The sequence below is a fragment of the Orycteropus afer genome, unplaced genomic scaffold, assembly GCF_000298275.1.
Source record: "Orycteropus afer afer isolate SDZICR_OR568_19922 unplaced genomic scaffold, OryAfe1.0 scaffold00374, whole genome shotgun sequence".
Classification (NCBI taxonomy): Eukaryota; Metazoa; Chordata; class Mammalia; order Tubulidentata; family Orycteropodidae; genus Orycteropus; species Orycteropus afer.
In genome coordinates this window covers 1,316,747-1,342,802 of record NW_006921961.1, presented here as the reverse complement: position 1 = coordinate 1,342,802, position 26,056 = coordinate 1,316,747, and the positions used below count along the sequence as shown (strand labels likewise).

The window sequence follows — 26,056 nt, the reverse complement described above, 5'->3', positions numbered from 1 at the left end:
CAAAAGTCAAACTCACTGCTGTGGAGTCAGATCTGACTCATAGCGACCCCTTCTTGGATTTCCAAGACAGTATCACTATGGAAGTAGATTGCCCAATCTTCCTTCTGAGGAGTGACTGGTGGGTTTGAACCACCAGCCTTCTGGTTAGCAGTCAAATGCCTTAGGCACTGCGCCACCAGAGCTCCCATGCCATATATTGTTGTTGTTGTAGGTATTGTCGAATAGGATCCGACTCATAGCAATCCTTCCTTGGGTTTCCAAGGTAGTATCACTACAGAAGTAGATTGCCCCATCTTCCTTCTGAGGAGTGGCTAGTGGGTTTGAACCGCCAGCCTCTGGTTAGCAGTCAAATGCCTTAGGCACTGCGCCACCAGAGCTCCCATGCTATATATTAGGGACCTAAATTTGTCCCTAGTTTTTCCTTTAGGAAGTTTATAGTTTTAGTTTCATATTTAAGTCTTTGATCCATCTGGAGTTAGTTTTTGTATATGGTGTAAGGTACAGATCTTGTTTCATTTTTCTGGAAATGGATATTCAGTTTCGCCAGCACCATTTGTTAAACAGACAATCTCTTCCCCATTTAATGGATTTTGGCTTTTTGTCAAAGATCACCTGACCAAAGGCCGGGGTTCTCAGTTCTATTCCATTGGTCTACGTGGCTGTATGCAACACAATGCAACCACTGCTGTGGGGTCGGATCTGACTTATAGCGACCCCTCCCAGGCAGTATCACTATGGAAGTAGCTTGCCCAACCCAACCTTCCTTCCGGGAAGTGGCTGGTGGGTTTGGACCACCAGCCTTCTGGTTAGCAGTCAGATGCCTTAGGCACTATGCTATGTGGCTGTATAGTAGGTTTTGAGATCCAGCAGTTTGAGACCTACTTTGTTGTTCTTATTCGGTAGTGCTTTGCTTATCTGAGGTCTCTTTCCTTTCCATAGAAAGTTAGTGATTGGTTTTTCCATACCCTTAAAGAATGCTGATGGGATCTGGATTGGGATTACATTGAATGGATAGATTGCTTTGGGTATAATTGACATTTTCACAGTGTTGAATCTTCCTGTCCACGAGCATGGTATGTTCTTCCATTTATGTAGATCTCTTATGGATGAACCATTTTTTTTTAACAGTATTATTGATTCTCTTTCTGAACTTTATTCTGAACCACTGGTCTATTTGTTTATCCCTTTGTGAGTTCTGTGTTATTTATGAATGAAAACAAATTTTTAAAACAAATTCTGCTCTGTAAATTTTCACCCAAAGCACAATAGGAAAAAAGGAAAGAAATGTTGATACTTATTTCCTTGCTGATCTTAATTGTGTTGATTATTCTTTAGTTTTTGCTCTTCCATATGAATTCCTATGTGGCATTCCATTGTAAGATTATTCTGTTTTATTTATCTACTGTGGATGAACAATTTTTTCCCAATAGTGAGTTATGTGAATAATGCTCCTGTGAACATTTATGTGCATATCTTTTGATGTCCCTTTAATTTCCCAGAAATAGCTCTTCAACTTTCATAGAATAAACTCCTTACATTTTTGTTGGGATTACATTGAATCTTTAGATCAACTTTGATAGAAGTAACATTGATTTCCAATGTTAGTCTTCCAGTTATAAACATGATATGTTCATCCATTTACTTAGGTGTTCAATTTTTCTCAATAATATGTGATCCTTTTCTATAGAAAGGGCTTATGCATTTTTTTTTAGATTTGTTTCTAGCTATTTGCTGCTTTAAATGTTATTGTTTTAATTACATGTTATAGTTGTTGCTGGTTTATAGAAGTAATAGTTAATATAAGGCCAATATCTTTATATCCAGCAAGTGTCCTAACTTAATTTATTAATTCTTATAGATTATTTTGTATATCCCAAATCTGCATATCCAGTGAAGGAGCTCTGGTGGTACAGTGGTTAAGGGCTTGAACTACTAACCAAAACATTAGCAGTTCAAGCCCACCAACTGCTCTGTGGGATAAAGATGAGGCAGTCTGCTTCCATAAAGATACAGCCTTGGAAGCCTTGGAGGGTAGTTGTACTCTGCCCTGTAGGGTCACCGTGAGTTGGAATCAACTCATTGGTCCACAACAACAACAACAACAACAACACATACCCAAATGTGTCATTTGCAAGTAATGACAGTTTTATTTCTTTCTTATTTATATGTATGTTATCATTTTATTTCTTCCTGCTTTATTGCACTGACTAGGACCTCAAAAGCAGGGACCAGAAAAATTTTTCCAGTAAAGGACCAGCCAGAAAGGAAATCAACAATTTCTGTATAAATGTATGACTATAAAGTGTTGTAAGAGGTAAAGGAGCTCTGGTGGTGCGGTAGTTAAAGCATTCAGCTTTGAGGTCGGTTGTTCTAGTCCACCAGCCACTCCATGGGAGAAAGGTGAGGCAATCTGTTTCCATGAAGATTTACAGCATTAGAAAGCCTATAAGACAGTTCTACTGCATCCTACGGGTTTGCTGTGAGTTGGAATTGACTTGATGGTAGTGGGAGGTGAAAATAGTTTTGTAGGTGAGTCTTGAGCAATTTTTATTAATTCAAAGAACTGTACCTATTTTTCATAGCTTGAAAGGGGGCATTTTTTATAAGAATTGGTAAAGGAAAGAATGATTTGTAGCCATGAAAGAATTGGGGTATGGCATTTACCTAGTGGAGTAACAGTTGATGGAGGGTTTGATTATTTTGAATGTGCCTAAGTGTAAAATTAATGCTTGTCTCTCTTTTTAAATCTCTTTAGGAAAAATAGAAATGAAGGTACATATGCACACAAAATTTTGCCTCATTTGTTTGCTGACATTTATTTTCCATCATTGCAACCATTGCCATGAAGACCATGACCATGGCCCTGAAGAGCATCACAGACACCATTGTGGGATGACAGAATCAGAGCCAAGCAAATTTTCAGTGCTGGATGCTGAAAATCAGAAAAAGTGCTACATTGAAAAACTTTTCTACCGTTATGGTGAAAATGGAAGATTATCCTTTTTTGGTCTGGAGAAACTTTTAACAAACCTGGGCCTTGGAGAGATAAAAGTAGTTGAAATTAATCATGAGGATCTTGGCCACGATCATGTTTCTCACTTAGATATTTTGGCAGTTCAAGAGGGAAAGCATTTTCACTCACATAACCACCAGCATTCCCATAGTCATTTAAATTCAGAAAATCAGACTGTAACTACTATATCAACAAAAAGAAATCATAAATGTGATCCTGAGAAAGAGACCATTGAAGTATCTGTAAAATCTGATGCTAAACATATGCATGACCATAATCGTCGCTTACATCATCACCATCGTTCACACCATCGCCTTGATCATAACACTACTCGCCATTTTCATAATGATTCCATTACTCACAGTGAGCGTGGGGAGCCTGGCCATGAACCATCAACAGAGACCAATACAACACAGGAACAACGTGAAGTTAAGCCACAGAAACAAAAGAAGAGAAGAAAAGGAAAGAAAAGTAATGAAAATTCTGAGGTTATCACACCAGGTTTTCTCCCTAACCGTGATCAGGGTGAACAGTATGAGTATAATCGTGTCCACAAACTCGATCGTGTACATAACCCAGGTCATTCCAATGCACATCTCCCAGAACATAATGGTCACGACCCTGGGCATGGACACCAAGATCTTGATCCTGATAGTGAAGGGGAACTTCGACACACCAGAAAGCGAGAAGCACCACATGTTAAAAAAAGTGCAATTTATTCAGCTGCTAGTCACAAAGATCATAATGAAGATGACCATCAACATGACGAGGTAAGTATAAAAAGATGTCTGATGGTTGCTCCTGAATTCTTAGGAATTGTGAAATATTTTAGGTAAAGAAGGGGTATCAGTAGTGTAGTTATTTCAACATACTTTTGGGCAGTAATCCTGAACAAAATGCATTAATGAACCAAAATCATATTAAAGATTTTGTCTGCATTTTTGTTTATTTTGTTTGCTTTTGATATTCCCAAATTTGGTATCCTCAAGTTTAAATGTTTAAAGGTTGTTAGAAATAGATTTCTTCTTAAAATTATTTATTTTTCTATCTTGCTTATGACTTAGTTGACTTCACAAGTTACTTTTCACTGTTATTACCATTAGCTGGCTTGCAGATACTTGAAAATTGACACACACACACAAACATACACACACACAACCTGTATACTTGGGAAGTGACCAGAGCAATTTCATTTTTATAACTTAATTTATTGAATTAATTATTGAGTAGTTCTCAGTCATCGCTGTACTTCTAGTGTCAAGTGTTTGGCACATTTGTTGTTGTTGTATGTGCCGTCGACTCAGCCCTGACTCCTAGCGACCCCTCCTTGGGTTTCCGAGGCAGTTATCACTACGGAAGTAGGATTGCCCAACCTTCCTTCCGAGGAGTGGCTATTTAGTTGTTTTTTTTCCTGTGACACTTAATGATGCTAATGATATTACATATTTTTATGCAAACGATGTGCATATAAACACACCAACCACTACCTCACTCAGGAGATATTTTTGTAAGCACAACTTTGCCAGTTTTTTTTTTTACATGATGCTGTTAAAAAAAAAGAATAGCATGGTTAAGAAATTACCTCCTGGGTGGAAAGGAGCAGTTAGCAAACAAATGTGGAAGGTGCCTGTTATTTGTGTAAATATAGGTATGGCTCATCTTTTCCCATACTGTAAAAGATTTAGAGGAAAGATACAATGATGGGAAACTAATAGGAGAGGGATGGTCCTCTTTTTCCTTCTAAATTTTCATACTCTTTCTGATATTTTTGCATTTGATTAGTTCCTTGCTTTTTTTTCTTTTAATTATTTACCTTAAGCATATTTATTTATGTTTCATCAAAGTCCTATCAATGGCCTAGTTTATTCTAATTTTTAGTACTTTGTAAAAATTGAAATTTAGAAAACTTTGTTGAATCAGAATGTTTGTTGTTTATACATACAGAAAGCAGCACAGGAAAAATGTTAGATGGGCAGCCTTCTGTTCCCTGCTCCAAAATCAAGTATGGAAAATGACCTCACCTATTTCTCTCTTTTTCACGGAAATATTTTTTACATCTAAGTAAATAGCTTTTTCTTTCTTTCCTGGATAAATCATTAGATATTTGTTTGTTTTTTAGAAGTTTTAAACACTGATAATAATTTACATATTAAAATCTTAGTGTGTTTTTTAAGAAATACATTCACTTACCACTATTGATAATATCCTAGAATCTTTTTATTAATAATCACTGGACATTATCATTCATGTTTACTCATTGTAGCAGGCCTATGGGTCTGTATTATAAGACCTTTTATTTTGTATTCTTATAGGTCTAATGCATCTAGGAATCCTTGGGGTTTCTGGAAATGTTTTATGTATTGGATTGGGTAGTACCCAATAATTAAGAACTGAGAGCAGTCATCTTTTTTTAGTTGTCTGGTTGGTTGTTTTGGAGCTGTAGGTAAAATCTTGTGAAATAAACAAGTGAAAAAAAATAATAAACAGAATGGACTTGTGTGAAGAAGAGGCAGTTCCATTTCCTATGCCTCAATTTAGATATTTGTTTTTACTGTATAATAGAACCCAAACTTGTTTGCTTTCCCCCTCCCCCTCATTTTGTTTTTAAAGTTCAGTAGATGGAACTGCCATATTTTTAGTATATGTGCTGCCAAAGCGAGCACTGAACTGCCATTTTTTAAATCTTTCAGCTCCATTTCTGTGTCAACTAGATTGGACTAGACTTTCCCAATGTAATAGTCTTTTAGGGGTGCCTTAGTGGACATGCCTATATTGTGGTTTATTTTTTAATGTAAAGTTATTAAAATACTCTGTTAACACTACTTCACAAATTATAATCTCCAATTGATCATTGTAATCTGACTAGGGAAATGAATTTTCTCCTCACCCCATAGGAACCTTTGGGAATACAGCTGTGAATCAGTCTTATGAATGGGAGGAAGTTATTCTCTCTTATCCGTTAGAGTGGAAAAATGGTTAAAATCTGTAAAAAGTCTTGGGTAATCTAGTTGAATATGTCTCTATCATAAATTCCTATCGAAGTTTTATTTGTAACAAATATCTGTTACTCCAGGTTATTTTCAAGTAATATTTAGAGTATTTCCTCTCACATAGAAATTTCTTTTTCTATATAATCTTTCTAAAGATACTCTTATACTTTGTTTTGTTTATTTTTTGCAGTGTTTGAACGTGACTCAGTTGCTAAGATACTATGGTCATGATGCCAACTCTCCTATCTCACCTGATCTATTCACATGCCTTTGCCCTGCATTACTGTATCAAATTGACAGCAGACTTTGTATTGAGCATTTTGACAAACTTTTAGTTGAAGATTTAAACAAGGATAAGAATCTGGTTCCTGAGGACAAGTCAAATATAGGTGCATCAGGTAAGTGTGAGATTTGAATTTTTCCTCCTCAAAATAGCCTTACAAAACTTACTTTCTAAAGTAGATCCAAACTTCCAATTTATCTTCCAGACTTAATGTTGGTATTACTTTTAGGACTTTTTTCCTCATACCTGTGCACTATTTACTATGTTCATCATATTGCTGATATTTTTCTGGTGTCCTTTACATTGTAAACAATAATATCCAAGAGAATATGGTTTTGATGTGATGTGCTAGTTATATATTTTTTGAACATACACTATTATGCTCTACTCTAAAATAAAGTGTGCATTATGCCAAATTGTCTCCAAGCTGAAAGTTCTTTACTCGGCCCACAGAGCATTCGCTGCCTACTTACCTTTCCATCCTTATCCCCCACCATTCAGTTTCTTTCTCTTCACTTGACTGACTATAACAAACTCCTAACTAATAAGATTGTGCATATTTTCCCTCATTCCTCTCTGCTTTTTCACATTGTAAGCCCATTACTTAAAATGTCCTTCTCTGCCTGGCTGAACTACTATTCCTCAAAGATCCAGCTCAAGGATTATCCCCTCTGGGATAGCTAACTGACTATCCTATGCTTAATTAATCACCTTCCTTGTCACCCTCTGGATACCTCTATCTAGTGTAGATTTTGGAGAATTGTAATAATTTGGTCACTTACCTCTCTTTTTTGTACTTTAAGTAGCTTAAAGGTATGACTGGGTCTTTCATCTCAGTATCCTTGATGCCTAGGATAAAAAGCACTTCATAGCAAAAAGCCAGCTTTCACATGTACGCCAACGTATATTATTCCAGTAGGCAAAAAGTAGAGACAGTCCCAATGTCCATCATCAGAGGAATGGATAACAAAATGTGATATATACATACGATGGAACTGTAAAGAACAATGAAATTCTGATACATGCTACAGCATGGATGAACCTTGAAAACAGTGACAAGAGGACAAATACTGTATGATCTCACTGACACGAACTGTTTAGATTCCGTAAATGCACAGAGACAAAAGTTTATTAGTGTCAAGGGGGAGGAATAAATGGGAGTTATTTTGAAGGAGGAGTACTGTTTGGGGTGATGTAAAATTTTGGAAATGGATAGTGGTGATAGTTGCACAACAAAATGTGATTAATGTCATTAAATTGTATATTTTTTTATACATACAGTTCAGTGATACTGGTTATATTCATCACGTGGTAGAGCTCCCGCCACTATATGTTTCTGGATATTCTACCACCATTTGTTACATATTGTTTTTAAAGTTATTATTTTTTTTTAAAAGCACTCATTGATTGAATGAATAAATTGCTTAATTTTACTCTATAAGCATGCAGTTATAATCTAGAAAAGACACTTGTTAAAAATGAGCCTTTAAAGAACATCATATGAAAATACCAGTTAACCCAATGTACTTTGATAAAATGTTCTCAGAATGATTGGGATTTTTAGGAAGATGCAGATTCAAAACAAAAATATCTTCACCACTTACAAAACCATGGTGGAGTTACTGTGAACTTAGTGTAACAAACGTAGCTCTGGTTGATACACTCAAGAAGTAGTGGTACTTAACAGTAATTCAAATGATAGGTATGAATATGGACTAAGGCACTCTGGTGGTGCAGTGGGTGAGGCATTTGACTGCTAACTAGAAGTCGGCAGTTCAAACCCAGCAGCTGCTCTGCAGGAGGAAGATGAAGCAATCTGTTTCTGTAAAGATTTACAGCCTTGGAAGCCAAATAGGGGTCATTTATGAGTCAGAATTGACTCAGAGGCAGTGGTTTTGATTTTTTGGGGGGTTTTTGAAAATGGACTAAGAACTGAATTTTGGTAAGATAAAGGATTAAAAGGACAAAATTTTTGAAAATTCATAGTGAAGGAATAAGGTAAACATGTTTTGAATTTGTATTTTGGAAGACCTCTTCCTTCTTCCCAGTTAGTGTTAGTCTGGAAGCTCTGCTGAAACCCGTCCACTGTGGGTGGCCCTGCTGGTGTTTGCTTAGCTTCCAGCATGACAGCAACATGCGGGCCACCACAGTCCAATAGACTGACAAACAAGTGGTGGGAATTCAGTATATAAGCCTTTTCTTTGGAGTAGAGGTATTCCTCGAATCTTAAAAGAACATAAATTTAAAAGAAAAAAAAAATGCTAGAAATACGTAGTAAAGTAAGTCTCCTGTTATTGTTGTTATTGTTATTTGCCATCGAGTCGGCCCTGACTCCTAGCAACCCCTCCTTGGGTTTCCGAGGCAGTTATCACTACGGAAGTAGGATTGCCCAACCTTCCTTCCGAGGAGTGGCTGGTGGGTTTGAACTGCCAGCCTCCTGGTTAGCAGTCAAGTGCCTTAGGCACTATGCTACCAGAACTCCTAAAGTAAGTCTCCTAGGCACCTGTATTTTCATTCCTGGTTAATTTCTCTGCAACAGGAAAGTAACTTTAGAGTAGATAAACTAATCCATTACCTCATATTTATTGTGACTTTAACCTGTGGTAAGACCTTCAACAAGATGGATTGACAGTGGCTACAATGATGGGGTCAAGTCTAGCAGGGATTGTGAGGATGGCACAGGACTGGGCAGTGTTTCGTTCTGTTGGACGTAGCATTGCTGAAAGTTGGAGCTGACTCAACAGCACCTAACAACAGCCACCACGTCCTGGGTGCTGTGCTGAGCGCTTTCACAAGTATATTTCGTTTACTCTATTAACTCATGAAATGGGCACTTTTATTACTTCCATTTGGTGATGAAAAGGATGATTAGAGAAGTAAAGTAACTTATGCAAGTTCACACAGCTGACAGATAGCAGGACTGTGATACAGACGAGGGCATTCTCAGTCCAGGAATCCCTGGGGGTGCAGAAAGTTAACACACTCAGCTGCTAACCAAAAGGTGGGCAGTTTGAGTCCACTCAGCAGTACCTTGGAAGAAAGTCCCGAGAGTCTAAACCAAACCAAACCAAGTGTGTTGCCATCCAGTCAGTTCTGCCTCAGAGTGACCCTATTGGACAGAGTAAAACTGCCCATTGGGGTTTCCAAGGTTGTAACTCTTTACAGAAGCATATTACTGCCACGTTTTCTCCCACGGTTCAAGTAGGTGGGTTTGAGCCACTGACCTTTCAGCTAGCTGAGCACTTAACCACTGTGCCCCCAGGGCTTCTTCTGGCCATCTACTTCTGAAAAATCAGCCATTGAAAACCCTCTGAAACACAGTTCTACTCTGATCTCATGGGATCACCATGAATCAGAATCTACTGGATATAAGCTGATTGGTTGATTGTCCGTCCAAAACCTATACTCTCCTGCTAAATTGTGCTCTATTACTTCCTGTTAAAAATGTTCTTAAGATGTGTTTTGCAAAATGTAAGTGACAGGAAGATGAAGAGAGTTACATTTAATAGTGGTTTGACAAATAATGCAGGCACAGGCAGGAAAGTAGTGGTGGTTGTTGGGTGATAGCGAGTTGGTTCCTGCTCATAGCAACAACCCTGTGTACAGCACAAGGAAATGCTGCCTAGTCCTGTGTCCTAACAATTTTTGAGACCATTGCTGTGGTCACTGTGTCAGTCCATCTCCTTGAGAGTCTTCCTCTTTTTCACCAATCCTCTACTTGATGAAGCATGGTATCCTTCTCCAGGGACTAGTCCCTCTTGATAACATGTCCAAAGTATGTAAGATGAACGACCACTAGTCTTACCATTTTTTTGTGCTGTGGTGGCTTGCATGATGCTGGAAGCAATGCCATTGGTGTTTCACATACCACTAGGCTCATCCGTGGTGGAAAGTTTTCAGCTTCCAGACTGAGACAGAGTAGGAGGAAGGACCTGGCAATCTACTTCTGAAAAAATTTGCTGGTGAAACCTTAAAGATAGCAGTGGAGCATCGTAGGAAAATGGTAGAGAAGTAAATATTGCTGTAAGTATTGATAGATAAGTCTGTAACAGAGCTCTGGTGGCACATTGGGCTGCTAACCAAGAGGTTGGCAGTTCAAACCCACCAGCCACTTCATAGGAGAGAGATGTAGTCTGCTTCCGTAAAGATTTACAGCCTTGGAAATGGGACATTTCTACTCTGTCCTATGGGGTTTTTTTTTTTTTTCTTTTTTTTTTCTTTTGTAATTCTGTAACAAAAATCTAGGAGTGGTCTTCGGTAGACAAACTGAATTCAATCTGGGAAGATCAGTAAAGGCAGAGAAAGATCTACACACTAGGTTTGAATTCTGACCTCAGGGAAGATAAAGTCACATTCTTTTTCTGCCTTCATGTTCATTGTTCTTTGCAGAGAATCTTGACAGGCATAGTCCCCCTTAGGTGCCTGTCATGTGGCAGGAGAAGGGGAGGCGAGGTCTGAAATTATTGAATTTAATTAAAAATAAAATGGATTTGTTCCACACAAGGAAAAAGACTGACAAACTTGTCTTATGTAGAGTTAAAGCTTCATATATATATATTTATTTATTTGTATATATAAATATGTTTTTTTTAAAGGCTTCTAAGAAATTCTAGTTCTTTTGTTATCAGCTATGGATTATGACTTTTAATTAGAGTTGTCTATATTGCAATATTGCCATAATCCATACATTGTAATGAAGATGTTGACAGATGCTTGAGTGTAACATTGAAAGTAACAGCCTATTCAATCAAAGAAGCTTTAGAAGAAATTGTACTTGCTTTGAAAACAAATACATTACTAATAGTGAATATTGATTAGATGTTTGCAGGTGGTTATTAGCATTGTCAGAAATAAAGTTTGAATTAATTATGTCCTGATAGATGTTAATAATTGTTAGAAAGAATGCCCTGCAAGTAATTATTTTTAACGACTGCTGCACCATTAAGAAAGGTTAACTTGTTCTGTATAAATCTCCCATAGTGACACAGCTACTACCTCATTAACTTTGTTCAAAGACCTGCTGTAAACCAAATATGCTATATACTGTGTATGGTAGAAATCGTTTGTTTCAAAGATTGGCTCATTTAGTCATAGAGTTGACCCCAGCTTAATTACCAAGGGGGGCTTGTGAATCGGCTGCTAAGCATTTTCTCCCAATTAAAATGCTGAAACAGTGTAGAAAACTGCCATCCTGCACATGCTTTGAACCAAGTTAATTAGAAAGTTTCCACAGATGAGCGCTTCTTTTTAAAAGAATGCATTTTCTCTCTAGATAATGAGAAAGGGAGTTGGTGAATAACTAAGCTTGAAGACCTTTAACGTTTTAAGTGACCTGATTTGCAGAATAAGTGAAGCTTGTTTCAGACATTTAGCACTTTTTTTTTTTTATTGCATATGGTATCTTGGGTACAAATTTAAAAAAAAAAAAAATTGCTAGTTGAATTCAGTAGTTTGCATGCTTGGTTTGGGATGAGTTTTATGAAAGATGCTTTTTTTGGTCAACTTTTCTTTTTTTGGTCATAATACCGAAAATTGTGATTGAAAAAGTACAGCAATTTGGTTAAAAATCAGAAGTTTTATTTACTGAGTTATTCTTTTCTACACTTAAGAAATTATGGTTCAATTTACATAAGCCTAGATTTAAATAAGTTAAATATTCTAAAAATAAGTATTTAAATAGTACAAGAAAGCATTTCAAATACAGTGAGTTCAGAACAACTTACAGTTCAAAAGGATTGTAATTTTCTTGAACAAGATTTACAGCTTGTTAGGAGGTATAGACTACTACTTACATTTTTATTAGAAAACTAAAATTATTGAAAACAGTAAATAATTCAGGGTAAGAAAACATGTATCTATGATAGCATGCACTTAGGGAAACAGTAGAGATGTTATGCTAATGAGGTAATTGTCATGGAAGGGTTACAATCTGTAGGAAAGAAATGGAAATTTTCTGATTTATCTGAAAAGGAAACCTAGCTCCTTACCCCTTTTTATTTAGTGGCATTGGCAAGAATAAGTGATAATATGTTAGATGGGAAATAAATGTTTTAATTTAATTAAACTTACTAATGCATACTTTTAGGTGACATTAAAATATGTTTATAGTATTCTTTTGTCCCACTTTTTCTATCCTAACTAATTAGCTCAAATTTTGTAGCATTGATTGGCATTTGGATTAATAAAGGTAATACTCTTATCATGTTTAATTGTACTTATTTTTCTTATAGATCCTCTTTTTTGTGAAGCCACCTCTATGAAATAAATACATAAGTGATAAATAAATCACTTCACTAGGGATTCTCTAAAACTACTGTGTTTTAGTCAAGAAAACAGTGGATTAAGAAGAGTTTGAGGATTTTGGATGTTGTTCTGGTTACCTAGTGCAGCTCTGACAAGAATATACCATAAATGGGATGGCCTTAACAAACAGGAGTTTATTCTCTTAGAGTTTGGAGGCTTTAAGTCCAAGTTCAAATTGCTAGGCTCTTGGGGCTGGGTGTAAGCCCCTCAGCCTTGGGCTTCAGCTCTGCCTCCAGCTCCCGCCCACTGAAGCCAGAGGCTTTTCTTCACTTAGACAGCTGCTGGCTGCTGAGGCTGCCAAGTCCAAGGTTGACAGGTAAAAAGGCACAGCCCCAATGTTATGAAACCACATGGCAGGCCATTAACTCAAGTCCATTGTAAGTTCCCAGGTCGGCAGAGCATGGCAGACTGCTGAATAACAACACGGCTGCATGCAGGGTTCAAGCGTGCCATAAACTAGAGACTGTCCCAAAACTGTATGTCCTTCTCCAGGGATAGTCCCTCCTGATAATATATCCAAAATACATGAGATGAAGTTTCTCCATCCTCCCTTCTAAGGAACATCCTGGGTGTACTGCTTCCAAGACTATACGTTCATTCTTCTGGTGTTGGTTGTTGTTGTTAGGTGCCATCAAGTCATGTCTGACTCATAGCGACCCTGTGTACAGCAGAGTGAAACACTGCCCAGTCCTGTGCCAACCTCACAATCCCTACTATATCCAAGCCCATCTCTGCAATCGTCTCAATCCATCTTGTTGAGGGCCTTTCCCTTTTCCATTGACCCTCCACTTTACCAACCATGCCATCCTTCTCCAGAATATGTTCCCTTCTGACAACACGAACAAAGTAGGTGAGATGACGTCTGGCCATTCTCGCTTCCAAGGAGCATTCTGGCTACACTTCCTCCAGGACAGATTTGTTAGTTTTTTTAGCAGTCCACGGTACTTTCATCATTCTTCGCCAACACCACGACTCAAAAGTATCAACTTTTCTTCGGTCTTCCTTGTTCATTGTCCAGCTCTCACATGCTTATGATGTGGTTGAAAATACCATGGCTTGGGTCAGGCGGGTCTTCATCTTTAAGGAGACATCTTTGCTCTTCGACACTTGAAAGAGGTCTTTTGTAACAGATTTGCCCAATGCAATACGTGTTTTGATGTCTTGATTGATGCTTCCATTGGCATTGATTGTAGAACCAAGCAATATGAAGTCATTGACAACTTTAATCTTTTCTCCATCTATTGTGATGCTGCTTATTGGTCCAGTTGTGAGGGTTTTTGTTTTTATATTGAGGTGTAATCCATACTGCAGACTGCAATCTTTAATTTTCATCAGTAAGTGCTCCAAGTCATCTATACTTTCAACAAGCAAAGTTGTGTAGTCTGAGTATCTCAGGTTAATTGAGTCTTCCCCCAATCATGATGCCATGTTCTTCTTCATATAGTCCAGCTTCTTGGATTATTTGCTCAGCATACAGATTGAATAAATATGATGAAAGGATACAGTGCTGACACACTCCTTTCCTGATCTTAAACCATGCAATGTCCCCTTGTTTGAATGACAGCCTCCTGGTCTATGTACATGAGCACAATTAAGTGTTCTGGAATTTCCATTCTTCTCAATGTTATTCACAATTTGTTGTCATCTACACAATCGAATGCCTTTGCACAGTAAATAAAACACAAGTAAACATATTTCTGGTATTCTTTGCTTATTCTTCTGGTAGTCCATGGTATATGCAGTGTTCTTTACAAACCCCATAATTCAGAAGCATCAGTTTGTCAGTCTTCCTTATTTGTTGCCCAGCTTTTGCATGCACATGAGGTGATTGAAAATACCATGGCTTGGGTTAGGCACACCTTAGTCCTTACAGTGACTTTAAAAAAAAAAAAAAAAAACCACTTTGTAAGAGGACTTTTGGTGTATTTGCCCAATGCACTACGTCATTTCATTTCTTAACTACTGCTTCCTGGACACTGATTATGGATCCAAGTAAGATTAAATCCTTGACAACTTTAGCCCTTTCTCTGTTTGTCATGCTGCTGCTTATTGATCTAATGTGAGGATTTTTGTTTTCTTTATATTAAAGGTATAATTGACATTGAAGGCTGTAGTCTTTGATCTTCATCAGTAATTGTTTGAAGTCCTCTTGACTTTCAGCAAGCAAGATTGTGCTTATCCTACATATTGTGCAGCTTGTTAATGAGTCTTCCTCCAATCTTTATGCCACGTTCTTCACATGGTCCAGCTTCTCAGATTATTTGCTTTTCATACGGATTTAATAAGTATGGTGAAAAGATACATCCTTGATTTTAATCCATGCAGTATCCTCTTGTTCTACTGAAATGACTGCCTCTTGGTCTATGTACAGGTTCAACTTCAGCATATTTAAATATTCTGGAATTCCCATCCTTTGTAATGTTACCCATAAATTGGTAAGATTCACAAGAGCAAAGTCTTTTTCTGATTCTTGACATTTTGTTATTGTTTGATCATTTTATTGACTGTCATTTTACCATATAACCAATAAATCAGAAACATATCAATTATTTAACACACACCCACACACATACACATACATACACATATTTCACAATGCATTTTCAAAAGACCGCTTTCCAAGTTCGATGTAATACTGGTTCCTTGAACCCTCCAGGGGGGGTAACAATTCAAATTGTATTCTAAGTAAATGATATTCTCTCCAAAATACGGCGTCTATGATAACCCCTGAAGTTGGGCAGTACTGTGACCCTAGATTGAGCAAAGATTTTTTAAATCATGAGGTGGGCTTCAAAGCATTTCCGTCTTAGTTCACAGATTTGCTTTCTCAAGGGCTCGAGAGAAGGTGTAGTTATCACAGCTTATAATAGGATATTGTGCCTGGAAATGTCTTATACTGTATTATGTACCCATATATGCACATACGAACTCATAGATCCTCTCAAACATGGACCTTCTCTTAACTACACTTGTAATACTTGGCTGTTTCATGTTGATGTTGGTCTTTATTTAGAACGAATTTAGCTCATCCACTGGCATATTGACAAATTGCTTTTCACAGAATGAGATTTTGATTAAGTTTCAGTTAGTAACTTAATGTTTGGCTAATTGACCAAAAGTCATTTGAGGGTATGAATCATCATCCTAGAACATTACAAAATTCTTATGGCTACATAGACTCTGTTAGACTCTTCACATTTAAAACATCCTTAGCCAGAGTTAATAAGAGAATTCTAGAGAGGATATTTTGTATACAATAAATTTGTTTTATTTCAGTATTAGTTTTAGTGATTAGAAAAGTAATCACATTTTCTCTCAACTCTCGAATGATTAGATTTTTGTAAATATGTTGATACATTATTTTAATATATTTCACAATAAAAAAGTACAAATACATAATATATAAACCCTATTCTAATGTTGATATTCTATTAGCTTGTTAAATTATATTTAAAAAAAGACCAAACTCACTGCCATCTAGTCATTTCTGACCTATAGTGACCCTCATTGGGTTTCTGAGGCTGTAAATGTTTACTGAAGTAGATCACCCAGTCTTCCTTCCACGGAGCAGCTGGGGGGTTTGAAATGCTGACCTTCCTGTTAGCACTCAAGTCCCTTATCCACTATATTACCAGAGCTCCAGTAGCGTCATGTCTAAGGCACTTGACTGCTAACCAGAAGGCTGGTGGTTCAAACCCACCAGCCACTCCTCGGAAGGAAGGTTGGGCAATCTACTTCTGTAGTGATACTGCCTCGGAAACCCAAGGAGGGGTCGCTATGAGTCGGGTCCGACTTGATGGCACATAACAACAACGACAACAGCAACTAGAGCTCCTTAAATTATATTGAAAAGCTATTATCTCAAATGTATATTGCATCAAATTAATGGCATTGTCTCTGTATTTCTGTTAAAAATGTCTTAATAGCCAAATCAAGAAACGAATGATGATAGATATATAGTATGTAGACTATAATATAACCCTAGAAAAAAGAATGAATCAGGTTAATAAAATTTACCCAACTAGATTTTGGCTAATATGGATTCTAATTCAACATCATAACCTGGTTATATGAATTTTCTTGGATATTGTGGGATAAGAATAAAATTAAAAGCTTTTATTTGTTAATCTTGGTGACTAATTCTTGTGCATTTTTGGCCAAAATAATTGTATTAATAAAAAATTTGTAATAATTAAAAGAGTTACTAAATTGTTTACTCTGTATACACTGCATATTTTGGGTCTTATCTGTAGTTCTGTGAATCTTTTCCACATATTTAAATTAATGAGCTTATGCAGTTATTTTTTTTCTCCTGCAGAATACATGGAGTATTAATTACTGGCTTTTTGAAGTCTCTTGCTTACATTTCTTTAAGTTCTTATTTGAACTTGCTTTTAGGTTGACTGATATAAATTGTTTATAGCCTGAATTACTGTCAAATTAAAGAAAATCATACTTGGAAAGCCAGAGGTATATATTATTCTATAAGAGACATTTTATATTCTGGTAATGTTTTGTTACTAACCTCAGCTTACCCACTGAATTTTAACTACTTTGCCCCTCCCTATTCCCCTTATTACTACCGGTGAGTTAATAAGAAATGAGCTATTGTGTTAATGTTTTTAGGTACTGTGACTAAAATGTCCACTAGATAAGCACCGTTTTATTGATAAAGTTCAGCATTTAGTGGATCATTTAAGTTTCATTTATATACTTATTTTTCTGCTTGTCTTTGAAAATTCTGTTCTTATCACAAGATTTAATACAAAATCTTTTAGCAGATTTATAGTTTTATCAGACTTAATTAGAAAAATAGTGCTTTAGATTAAAAGCTTTACAAAATTTTGTCACTCTCCAGTAAAATTTTCTGTAGATACATATTAAAATAAGAATTTTTTGAACAGATATATAATAGTATATCTGTTTTTAGACCATTAATAGAATATAATCTGTACATTCTAATAGAAGTGCTCTCCCTCCCCCCAGTTTGTTGACCTGGAGTAAGAAATATATTTGGAATTAGTTTTTTTTTACCATATCTATGTTTCCCACAAGTCATATTGTGAAAACATTTCTCTTGTGTTCTGAAGCAGTTATAATTAGTGACATAGAGAAAGTGGTAGAGTGTATAGAAGGTGAAACTGGAGGAGAGAGAGTTTAGAGAATTGGGTGTAGAAGAGAGGACATCAAGGGAAACAGGTGAATTATCCTTTGTAAAAATAAGAAATGAAGTACAACGAATCTATCAGTAACAAGACTTTTTTGTTACTCACATGTGAATACAGTTCCATTTTGGGCTAATGTGTTAAATTTCTTAAACTTGGTATTAGAAAGTTTTACAAGATTACAGTGCATGAGATATTTGGATTCCTTTAATGCTAACGAGAGACCTTTATAATTTCTTTTAAATAAACAGTTCTGTTGCTATGGCTCTGCCTCTAGACATTAGGAGAAAATTATTTGCAGTCTAAATATTAAGAGTGAACCATAGCCTTAAGTCATTTGAACTCACTGCTTCTAATGTGGTGAGCCACTAAAGGTACTGTGTATAATTTGGTCTGAGTTGCTTGGTTCTTGTTTTTAAATGGTCGCAGTGTGTTAGGGGGTTTTGTTTGTTTTGCTTGTTCTTGTTTTTAAACAGCAGTGCCATAATATAAAGCATCTTAAAAAGCATAGTCTAGGTAAGATCCGTATCTATCTTCCATTACTCATTTATTTTATTTCTTCTTCTTTTTCTTTTGTTTATTGTCATACTAATGTTGACTCTTCATTTCTTTCCTACAGCATGGATTTGTGGTATCATTTCTATCACTGTCATTAGCCTGCTTTCCTTGCTAGGCGTGATCTTGGTTCCCATCATTAACCAAGGATGCTTCAAATTCCTTCTCACATTCCTTGTTGCACTAGCTGTAGGAACAATGAGTGGAGATGCCCTTCTTCATCTACTGCCCCATGTAAGAAATCTTTTTCAATCTTTAAAGTAGTAAAATGAAAATATTGAGCTCAAAGGGTTTTTCATTAGCAACCTGTAACACACGTATTTAGTATTTGTGTTTAAGTACTTATAGGATGTTTTTTTGTTTCCTTACAGGATGAAGTTGTCCCCCCCCCCCCCATATTCACAGTTTTAATAGCAACATTTTTTAAAATCAATTGTATCATTAGGTTCTTAAATAGTACCAAATACTGGTTATTTATGTCACACCAGTCTTCAAAAAGTAATAACATTTGCTATGTTAGCAGTTCTGAAATGAATATTTTACTTAAAAGTCAATGAATGATATATCTTTTTATCTATATGGTATATCAAGAAAGCCTTTACAAGAAATGTGTAGGGAGTCTTGTAATAATTATGCATATAGCAATATTCTCTACATCTTTATTTGAATAGGAATAGACAAATATGCAGTCAGACCTCTGTATCCATGAGTACTGTATCTGCACATTCAATCAACCATTGACCAAAAATTCTGAGGGAGGGGGAAGCAGCTGAGTGGTCAAAGCAATCCCTCAAAGGCTAAGAGGGAGCCTAAAGTGGTATTTACATGGTCTGTACGTTGTATTAGGTATTAGAAGTAATCTAGAGGTGATTTAAAGTATATAGGTTATATGTAATACTACACCATTTTATATCAGGGATTTAAGTATCCACAGGGGTCTTGGAGCCAGTCCCCCGTGGATACCCAGGTAAACTGTACTCAGTTGAACTACTTTAGGCCCTAGCTCTTTTTACCTGTGGGCATTTATCTTTCACCTGTATACTAATTTTCTTCCCCTTGGGAACAATTCTAATGATACTATCGTAAGCCCAAACTCATAGTGCCCTGTTTATTAGTCTTTTAAAACATTTCTCTCACAGCCAAGAATACTTGATTTAGGGTTAGTGTTTTTACTTTACATTATGAAAACAACAGGACTTTTTTCCCCCCCAAATATAAAATTTCAGTATTGAATTGTTTTTAATGCCATCACCTCTCCTCTTTTCAAGTGTAGGAGGCAGGATTGTATTCGTGTGCTGTGTGTACCCCTTTTACACTGTTGGTTGACATTCTAGATCTAGTATCTAAAACAATGTGCATGATGTTGCATTTTATTATTTATTAATTAATGGATCTTAAGACAGTGAATATTAATTTTTCTTCATTTTCCCCTTTCTTTCCACCCTTTGCTATTTTACCAGTCATAAGCAACAACAATAGTCTCTTTAGGAATTGGGCCTGATAAGAGCAGTTGAAGTGGGAGCAGTGTTTAAATGTTGTTTGACTCATGTTTACTTAAGAAGGGTTAATTTAATATAACTTACATCTCTTTGGCCCTTCTTACCACCTTTGAGAAGTTTAGAAACTACTTCTGTTGCCCACTAGCAAATGGAGAAGGAATTCAAATAAATCTTGCAAGGAAAGAAAAACTGAAGTCTAGTTCTCTGATGTTAATATTGTGAAACTTTAATGATCACAGTGTTAAAAAATTTAGTTTCTAGGCATTTATCTTTGTTAAAGCTTTAAAATGTAGAAAATTACATTAAGTATAATTGTGAAAATTATTTGAAGAATATGCTAATATCTACATTATATATAGATGTAACATCTCATCACCTCCTGGAAATAATTTTTGAACAGAATCTATAGAATGTAAAGAGAGAGTAGGGAATCACAAGTGATAATTTGCTGATGAATTAGTGTGAGTGTTTATTTTTACTAAATCTCAGGCCCTTAAATGTATCGTATTCATTCCAGTTTACAAAGGCCTTATCATTCACTGTAGTATGTGTCTTAATTCTATGGGTATTGAGTTTGTGGTCTTTGTTTTAAAGTTAACATGGAATATAGTACTTTCTGGGCCACTGAGTAAAACAAATGAAATGGAAGACTACTTATCTTTAAATGGGACAATATTTAGGAAAGCCCTTAAGAAATTAAAATATATTTTTCTTGTGTCCTCCAGGAGATTATAATCTCAAATTTTAAAATGTCATTTCAATTACTTGTTTAAAATGTTTCCTTCTTATTAATAGTCTCAGGGTGGACATGATCACAGTCATCAACATGCACATGGGCATGGACATTCTCATGGGCATGAATCTAAGAAGTTTTTGGAAGAATATGATGCTGTGTTGAAAGGACTTGTCGCTCTAGGAGGCATTTACTTGCTGTTTATTATTGAACACTGCATTAGAATGTTTAAGCATTACAAACAACAAAGAGTAAGTGTTTCTTAATACTTTATTCATCTGCTAATATATAAAATTCAGAGCAAGAACCCTCTTTCTCTGGCCACATGTTTGTCTTACTTTGGTCTTAGTGTGTCACCTTCACAGCAAAACTGACTGGGGCTTTGTTTCTTTGTGTTAGTTCAGTTAGCTTGATATTTACCAAGATACAGCAATGTTGATTCAGTTCATCTGTGTTCTGTCTTACCTGATTGACTTAAATAAGCTGGAAAAGTTATGGGCCAATTTATGCCTATTATAAAAGTACAAAAAAAAATGTATAAACAAAGGCAAGTTTAATCAATCTTTAACTATTTTCACTATCAATGATTTTCATTTTAATATTTTTTTAATGAAAATACTTTAACACATTTCTTTATAAAAATTACATTAAGAATGGTAGAAGATTAAGGAGGCTTTATAGTCAGAGAATAGAATGAAATGAAGGAAAGCATGATTTTTAAGAGTGACTAGGAGCTCTGATAGCATAGTGCCTAAGGCACTTGATTGCTAACTAGAAGGCTGGCGGTTCAAACACACCAGCCACTCCTTGGAAGGAGGGCTGGGCAATCTACTTCTGTAGTGATACTGTCTCAGCAACCCAAGGAAGGGTTGCTATGAGTCGGGGCCTACTCAACGGCAAATAACAACAACATAACCTCTTGGGAGCTCTAGTAGCATAGTGCCTACGGCACTTGACTGCTAGCCAGGAGACTGGCGGTTCAAACCCACTAGCCACTCCTCAGAAGGAAGATGGGGCAATCTATTTCCTTAGTGATACTGCCTTGGAAACCCAAGGAGGGGTCACTATGAGTTGGGTCTGACTCGACAGCACATAACAGCAACAACGACAATAACCTCTTGGGAGATGGTGCTTGGACTACATTGAATACCTAATTATTCAGTATTCTGTGTTTCATGTCTCATTTAAAAGAATTACCCCCAAGAAAGTAAGTTCAGAGCCACTGCCATTCATTTCAGTACATTTTCCTCATTTTAGTACATGTTCCTCCCTGTTCATATCTGCCTCTAAAACTCTAGTTTATCTCAGTAACATGTTTGTGATGTTTCTCACTTATAAGGAAAAGATTAAATTATCTTGAGTATGTTATGTTTAAGAAAGAACATTTAGAGAACGTTTTGAGAAACTTCCTATAAAAAACAAGTTAGTGTTAAAAACTACATTTGTTTGGTTAACTCCAAATAACTTTTTCTCTGCCAACCCCCCTTTAAGAACTCTGGCTAGTTATATAGTCTATATTTAAGATATAATTTTATGATATTTATGCACATACATGTTTTATTTTTCTATGTATATGTTTTGTGTGTTACCATATTTTAATCAGGACATCATCATATTTGATTTCCTTCAGAGGAGAGGGGTGTTAATGAGCTTAGTAAAGTATTATCTGAGGAACGATAAAAGGCACTAAGAAGGTTCTTCTAAGAGAAGCATGAGAGAGACATAATAGTATTTTGTTTTTGAAGGGTCATGTGGAAGCTGAAGTAATAATCCTGGTAGATGAATGAAGAATAGAATATGGTGGGAGGGATGTCAAGGCCAGAAGTACCAGGAAGGAAAAAGAGTGTGCTAAGGAGGTTACTGCAGAATAATTTACAAGAGAGGTGATAGCAGCTTAAACTAGGATCATGATGTAAGGAAGAGGACAAGAGGGCGATTAATAGATTTAGATGGAAAAAAGAAGAGGATTTGACGAGATGTAAGAAATACAAGTAAGAGGGCAAACCAAAAAACAAAACTCACTGCCATCGAGTTGATTCCGACTCATAGTGATCCCTTGTGGGTTTCCAAGGTGGTAGGTAAATCTTTACAGAAGTAGATTTCCCAGTCTTCCTTCCACAGAGTGGCTGGTGGGTTTGAACTGCTAACCTTCTGGTTAGCAGTCAAATAAAAATGCCTTAGGCACTACACCACCAGAGCTCCAATTAAGAGTCCATTTCTGTGAATATCTATTTTAGAACACAATACATTACATATTGAAAAATACATAAGTAGTTTTGGAATTACTGTGAAGCCCTAATTTTCTTCAATCATGTACACTTAACATTAGAGCAACAAATATTAACTATATAATATGTACAAATATTGAAACTGTGGAGTTTACAGATAGGTATAAAATATAGTACATAATTCAAGGAATAGTTCAGGTTTTTTTTTTTTTTTTTTTAATAATTTAGTCTTCATTGTTTGATATCATTTGAACTTAAATTTACTGGCAAAGTTAAATACATTCATTTATTTGTTTGTTTGTTTGTTTGTTTATTTGTCAAAGTAAGCTTATGTAGGAGAATGGAGTCCCCAGAATATGGCAGCTTTTTGGGTAGAATTTGAAATTGTGAGAAATAAAAAATGAAAGAAAAAAAAAAAGGAATCTGACCAGATAAATCAGTGTATCTCCTTTATAATTAATAGGACACAAAGTAATCTAAGACCAAAAAGAATGTGACATTTGTTGAAGGAAAAGAATTATTGATATCTGAATAGAACAGACATTTTAATAGGCTTTCAGTAACTTGGGGATAGTGGGAGTAATCATTTAGTAAGTATTTTGAAAAGTGAACAGTAAAGAACCACAGCAAGTAAGTAAGCAAAACACTACCAAGTACTGGTATTTTCTTCTTTAATTCTAAATCCTTCTCACTGACTTTATGCTATTGTTACTCCTGCCTCCTCTTCTCTCCCCCTACTCCCTTCAACTCATGACTATTATTTCTTCTCTTTAGGACATTCCCCTATTGTTATTATTTTTCACAATACTTTTTATTTACCCAGTTTTCTATTAAGTATTTCTGTGAAACAAACAACCCACACCTTTGTGATTTACAACAATGATTTATTACTTCTCACAGTTTTCTATATCAGTAATTCAGGCAGGATTCAGCTGGGCAGTTCTTCTGCTCCACATGGTACCCTCTAAGGTCACTTGCTCTACTGAATTCAAATTCCACATGGTTGCTAGGCTGGGCTGGGCTGGGCTGGAAGGTCCAAGAATGAGTCATTCCATCTCAGCATCCCAATGCTTCTCCACCTGGCCTTTCTCAGAGTCTATGCTGAGCTTCCTTATAGCTGGTGACTGCTTCCTTTAGCTAAAGCAACAGCTGCCTGACCTCTTAAAGATTAGTCCAGGAAGTGGCACAACAATTGTCCGCATATGTGTTATTACAATTTGCTAATTGTGTTACAGATTTGATACTAACACCAGATATTTATTTTAGGGAAAACAGAAATGGTTTATGAAGCAGAGCACAGAAGAATCAACCATTGGAAGGAAACTTTCCGACCATAAGTTAAATAATACACCAGATACTGACTGGCTTCAGCTCAAGCCTCTTGCTGGTAGACAACATTTATGACTAATGCAAACTTTTAAAGCCTAGAAGTTCAAATATTACTTACAAACTATGCCTGTGTTTGAAATTTCTTGTGTTTATGGCTTCCCTAACTAGTGTTTCTAACTTGTATTGGCATAAATAGGAGTGTCTTAGTTGAAATCTTATTTGTTAGTGTTTTATTGGTTTCAGCCTTATTTATGACTGGAATGCAGAACCAATTAATCATAGGTCAAGAAATATTTTGTACTTCTGCATTACAGGAAAAAAGAATGACTGAATAAAAGGCTTTTTAATTGGCAGATGAGTGTTATCTATTTCTTGACAGTGCAGAAATCTCTATTTCCTTCATGTAGTGACTGATTTCATATGGAAAAAGGAAAATCAGCCTTACTTGATCACATCTCTGTACTTAAACTCTCTGCCCATTCACCTGTATATTCTCTTACCTGATGGGTATAATGAAATAGCTTAAATTCCTCAGGGAAACCTGAAAAGGTTTTCTTCACCTAATTCTTCTACCCTTTCTCTTTGAACTTGTGCTTCCCCTCAGTGTATCAATGATGTTACACAGAAAAGGGGCAGCCTAAATGTAGAACTCTACCCCAAAATACAATTTGGGAAATACTGTCATCTTTATCATATAATAAATAACTTTGGAAAATTTCTTTGGAAACTTAGGTGAGAGTCCAGTCTCTCTCTCTCTCTCTCTCTCTCTCTCTCTCTCTCTTTTTTTTTTTAAATGCCTATGTTTTTATCATTTACATGGACTTCTGAACTTCATTCTAGCAATGATCTCTGACTAGCATTGTGGGGTATGTTGAGCATTGAGGGATGTAGAGAACTCTGGCATCAGATCACTGTATGATATTGGGCCAAGTCATTTACATTTTATATGCCTTTGTTTTCTGAAATGATATGAGAAGGTTAGAATTGGGTAAATTCTTAAGGTACCTTCTTTCACTGAAAAATGGATTTCATTTTGTTAGACTGTAAATTCTGTATAGTAACTTTCCACCCTTTGATTTTCATCAACTCTTCCATGCTGTGCTCCTTCAGTTTCACACTTATCTTCATGCTTTCCAGTGTTTCTCCTCACTTTGCCTGCTACTGATATCATCCTGCTCCCAGTTACCTCAGTTGGACCTCAGATACCCCGTTTGTTTCATGTGTATATATGTGTTTGTTTATTTTTATTGGACTTCAGAAAACATTACTGTATTGGAATGGCTTCTAATTAATTTGAGGGAAATGTATTAAGAGTTTTAAAAGGCATTCTCTTAAATGTTCATTACACAGCTATTTTTCCTGTGTTAAATTGCAAATGTGCATGCATTTACTTGTTGATAAAGCGTATCCTTTGCTATAAATGTAGGAACTGATGACTCGGTTGTTTCTGAAGATCGACTTAATGAAACTGAACTGACAGATTTAGAAGGCCAACAAGAATCCCCTCCTAAAAATTACCTTTGTGTAGAAGAGGAGAAAATCATGGACCGTTCTCACAATGATGGGTTACATGCCATTCGTGAGCATGATCTCCGTGCTGCTGCACATAACCACCTCGAGGAGAGTCAGACTGTGCTGAGGAAACATAATCATCAGTGGCACCACAAACATTCTCACCATTCACATGGCCCTTGTCATTCTGGATCAGATCTCAAAGAAACGGGAATAGCTAATATAGCTTGGATGGTAATCATGGGGGATGGCATCCACAACTTCAGTGATGGGCTAGCAATTGGTAAGTGGACTTGAAGCTTGAGTTTTGATTTGTTGTTCTTTAAGATTTTTTTCTTCTTCTTCCGTGTCTGCTCTAACCTTAGGAGTGAATATGTGAGGTTAAAGTTTATCTGGAGTTTAGTAACTACTGTCATACATTATTCCTGTATTTGGTGTTTCCAAAG

General features: G+C 36.2%; 1 protein-coding gene across 1 annotated transcript in view; it reads left to right on the top strand.

Annotated features, from left to right (window-relative positions):
- Window positions 1-2,766: 2,766 nt before the first annotated feature.
- The window catches only part of SLC39A10 (solute carrier family 39 member 10), a 32,408-nt gene continuing 9,118 nt past the window's right edge, over window positions 2,767-26,056 (top strand). Inside the window, exons 1-6 of the mRNA XM_007953151.2 lie at window positions 2,767-3,783; window positions 6,194-6,401; window positions 18,374-18,543; window positions 20,604-20,792; window positions 24,036-24,156; window positions 25,525-25,893. Coding sequence (XP_007951342.1) covers window positions 2,767-3,783; window positions 6,194-6,401; window positions 18,374-18,543; window positions 20,604-20,792; window positions 24,036-24,156; window positions 25,525-25,893 — 2,074 coding nt within the window. The remainder of the gene's footprint in view (window positions 3,784-6,193; window positions 6,402-18,373; window positions 18,544-20,603; window positions 20,793-24,035; window positions 24,157-25,524; window positions 25,894-26,056) is intronic.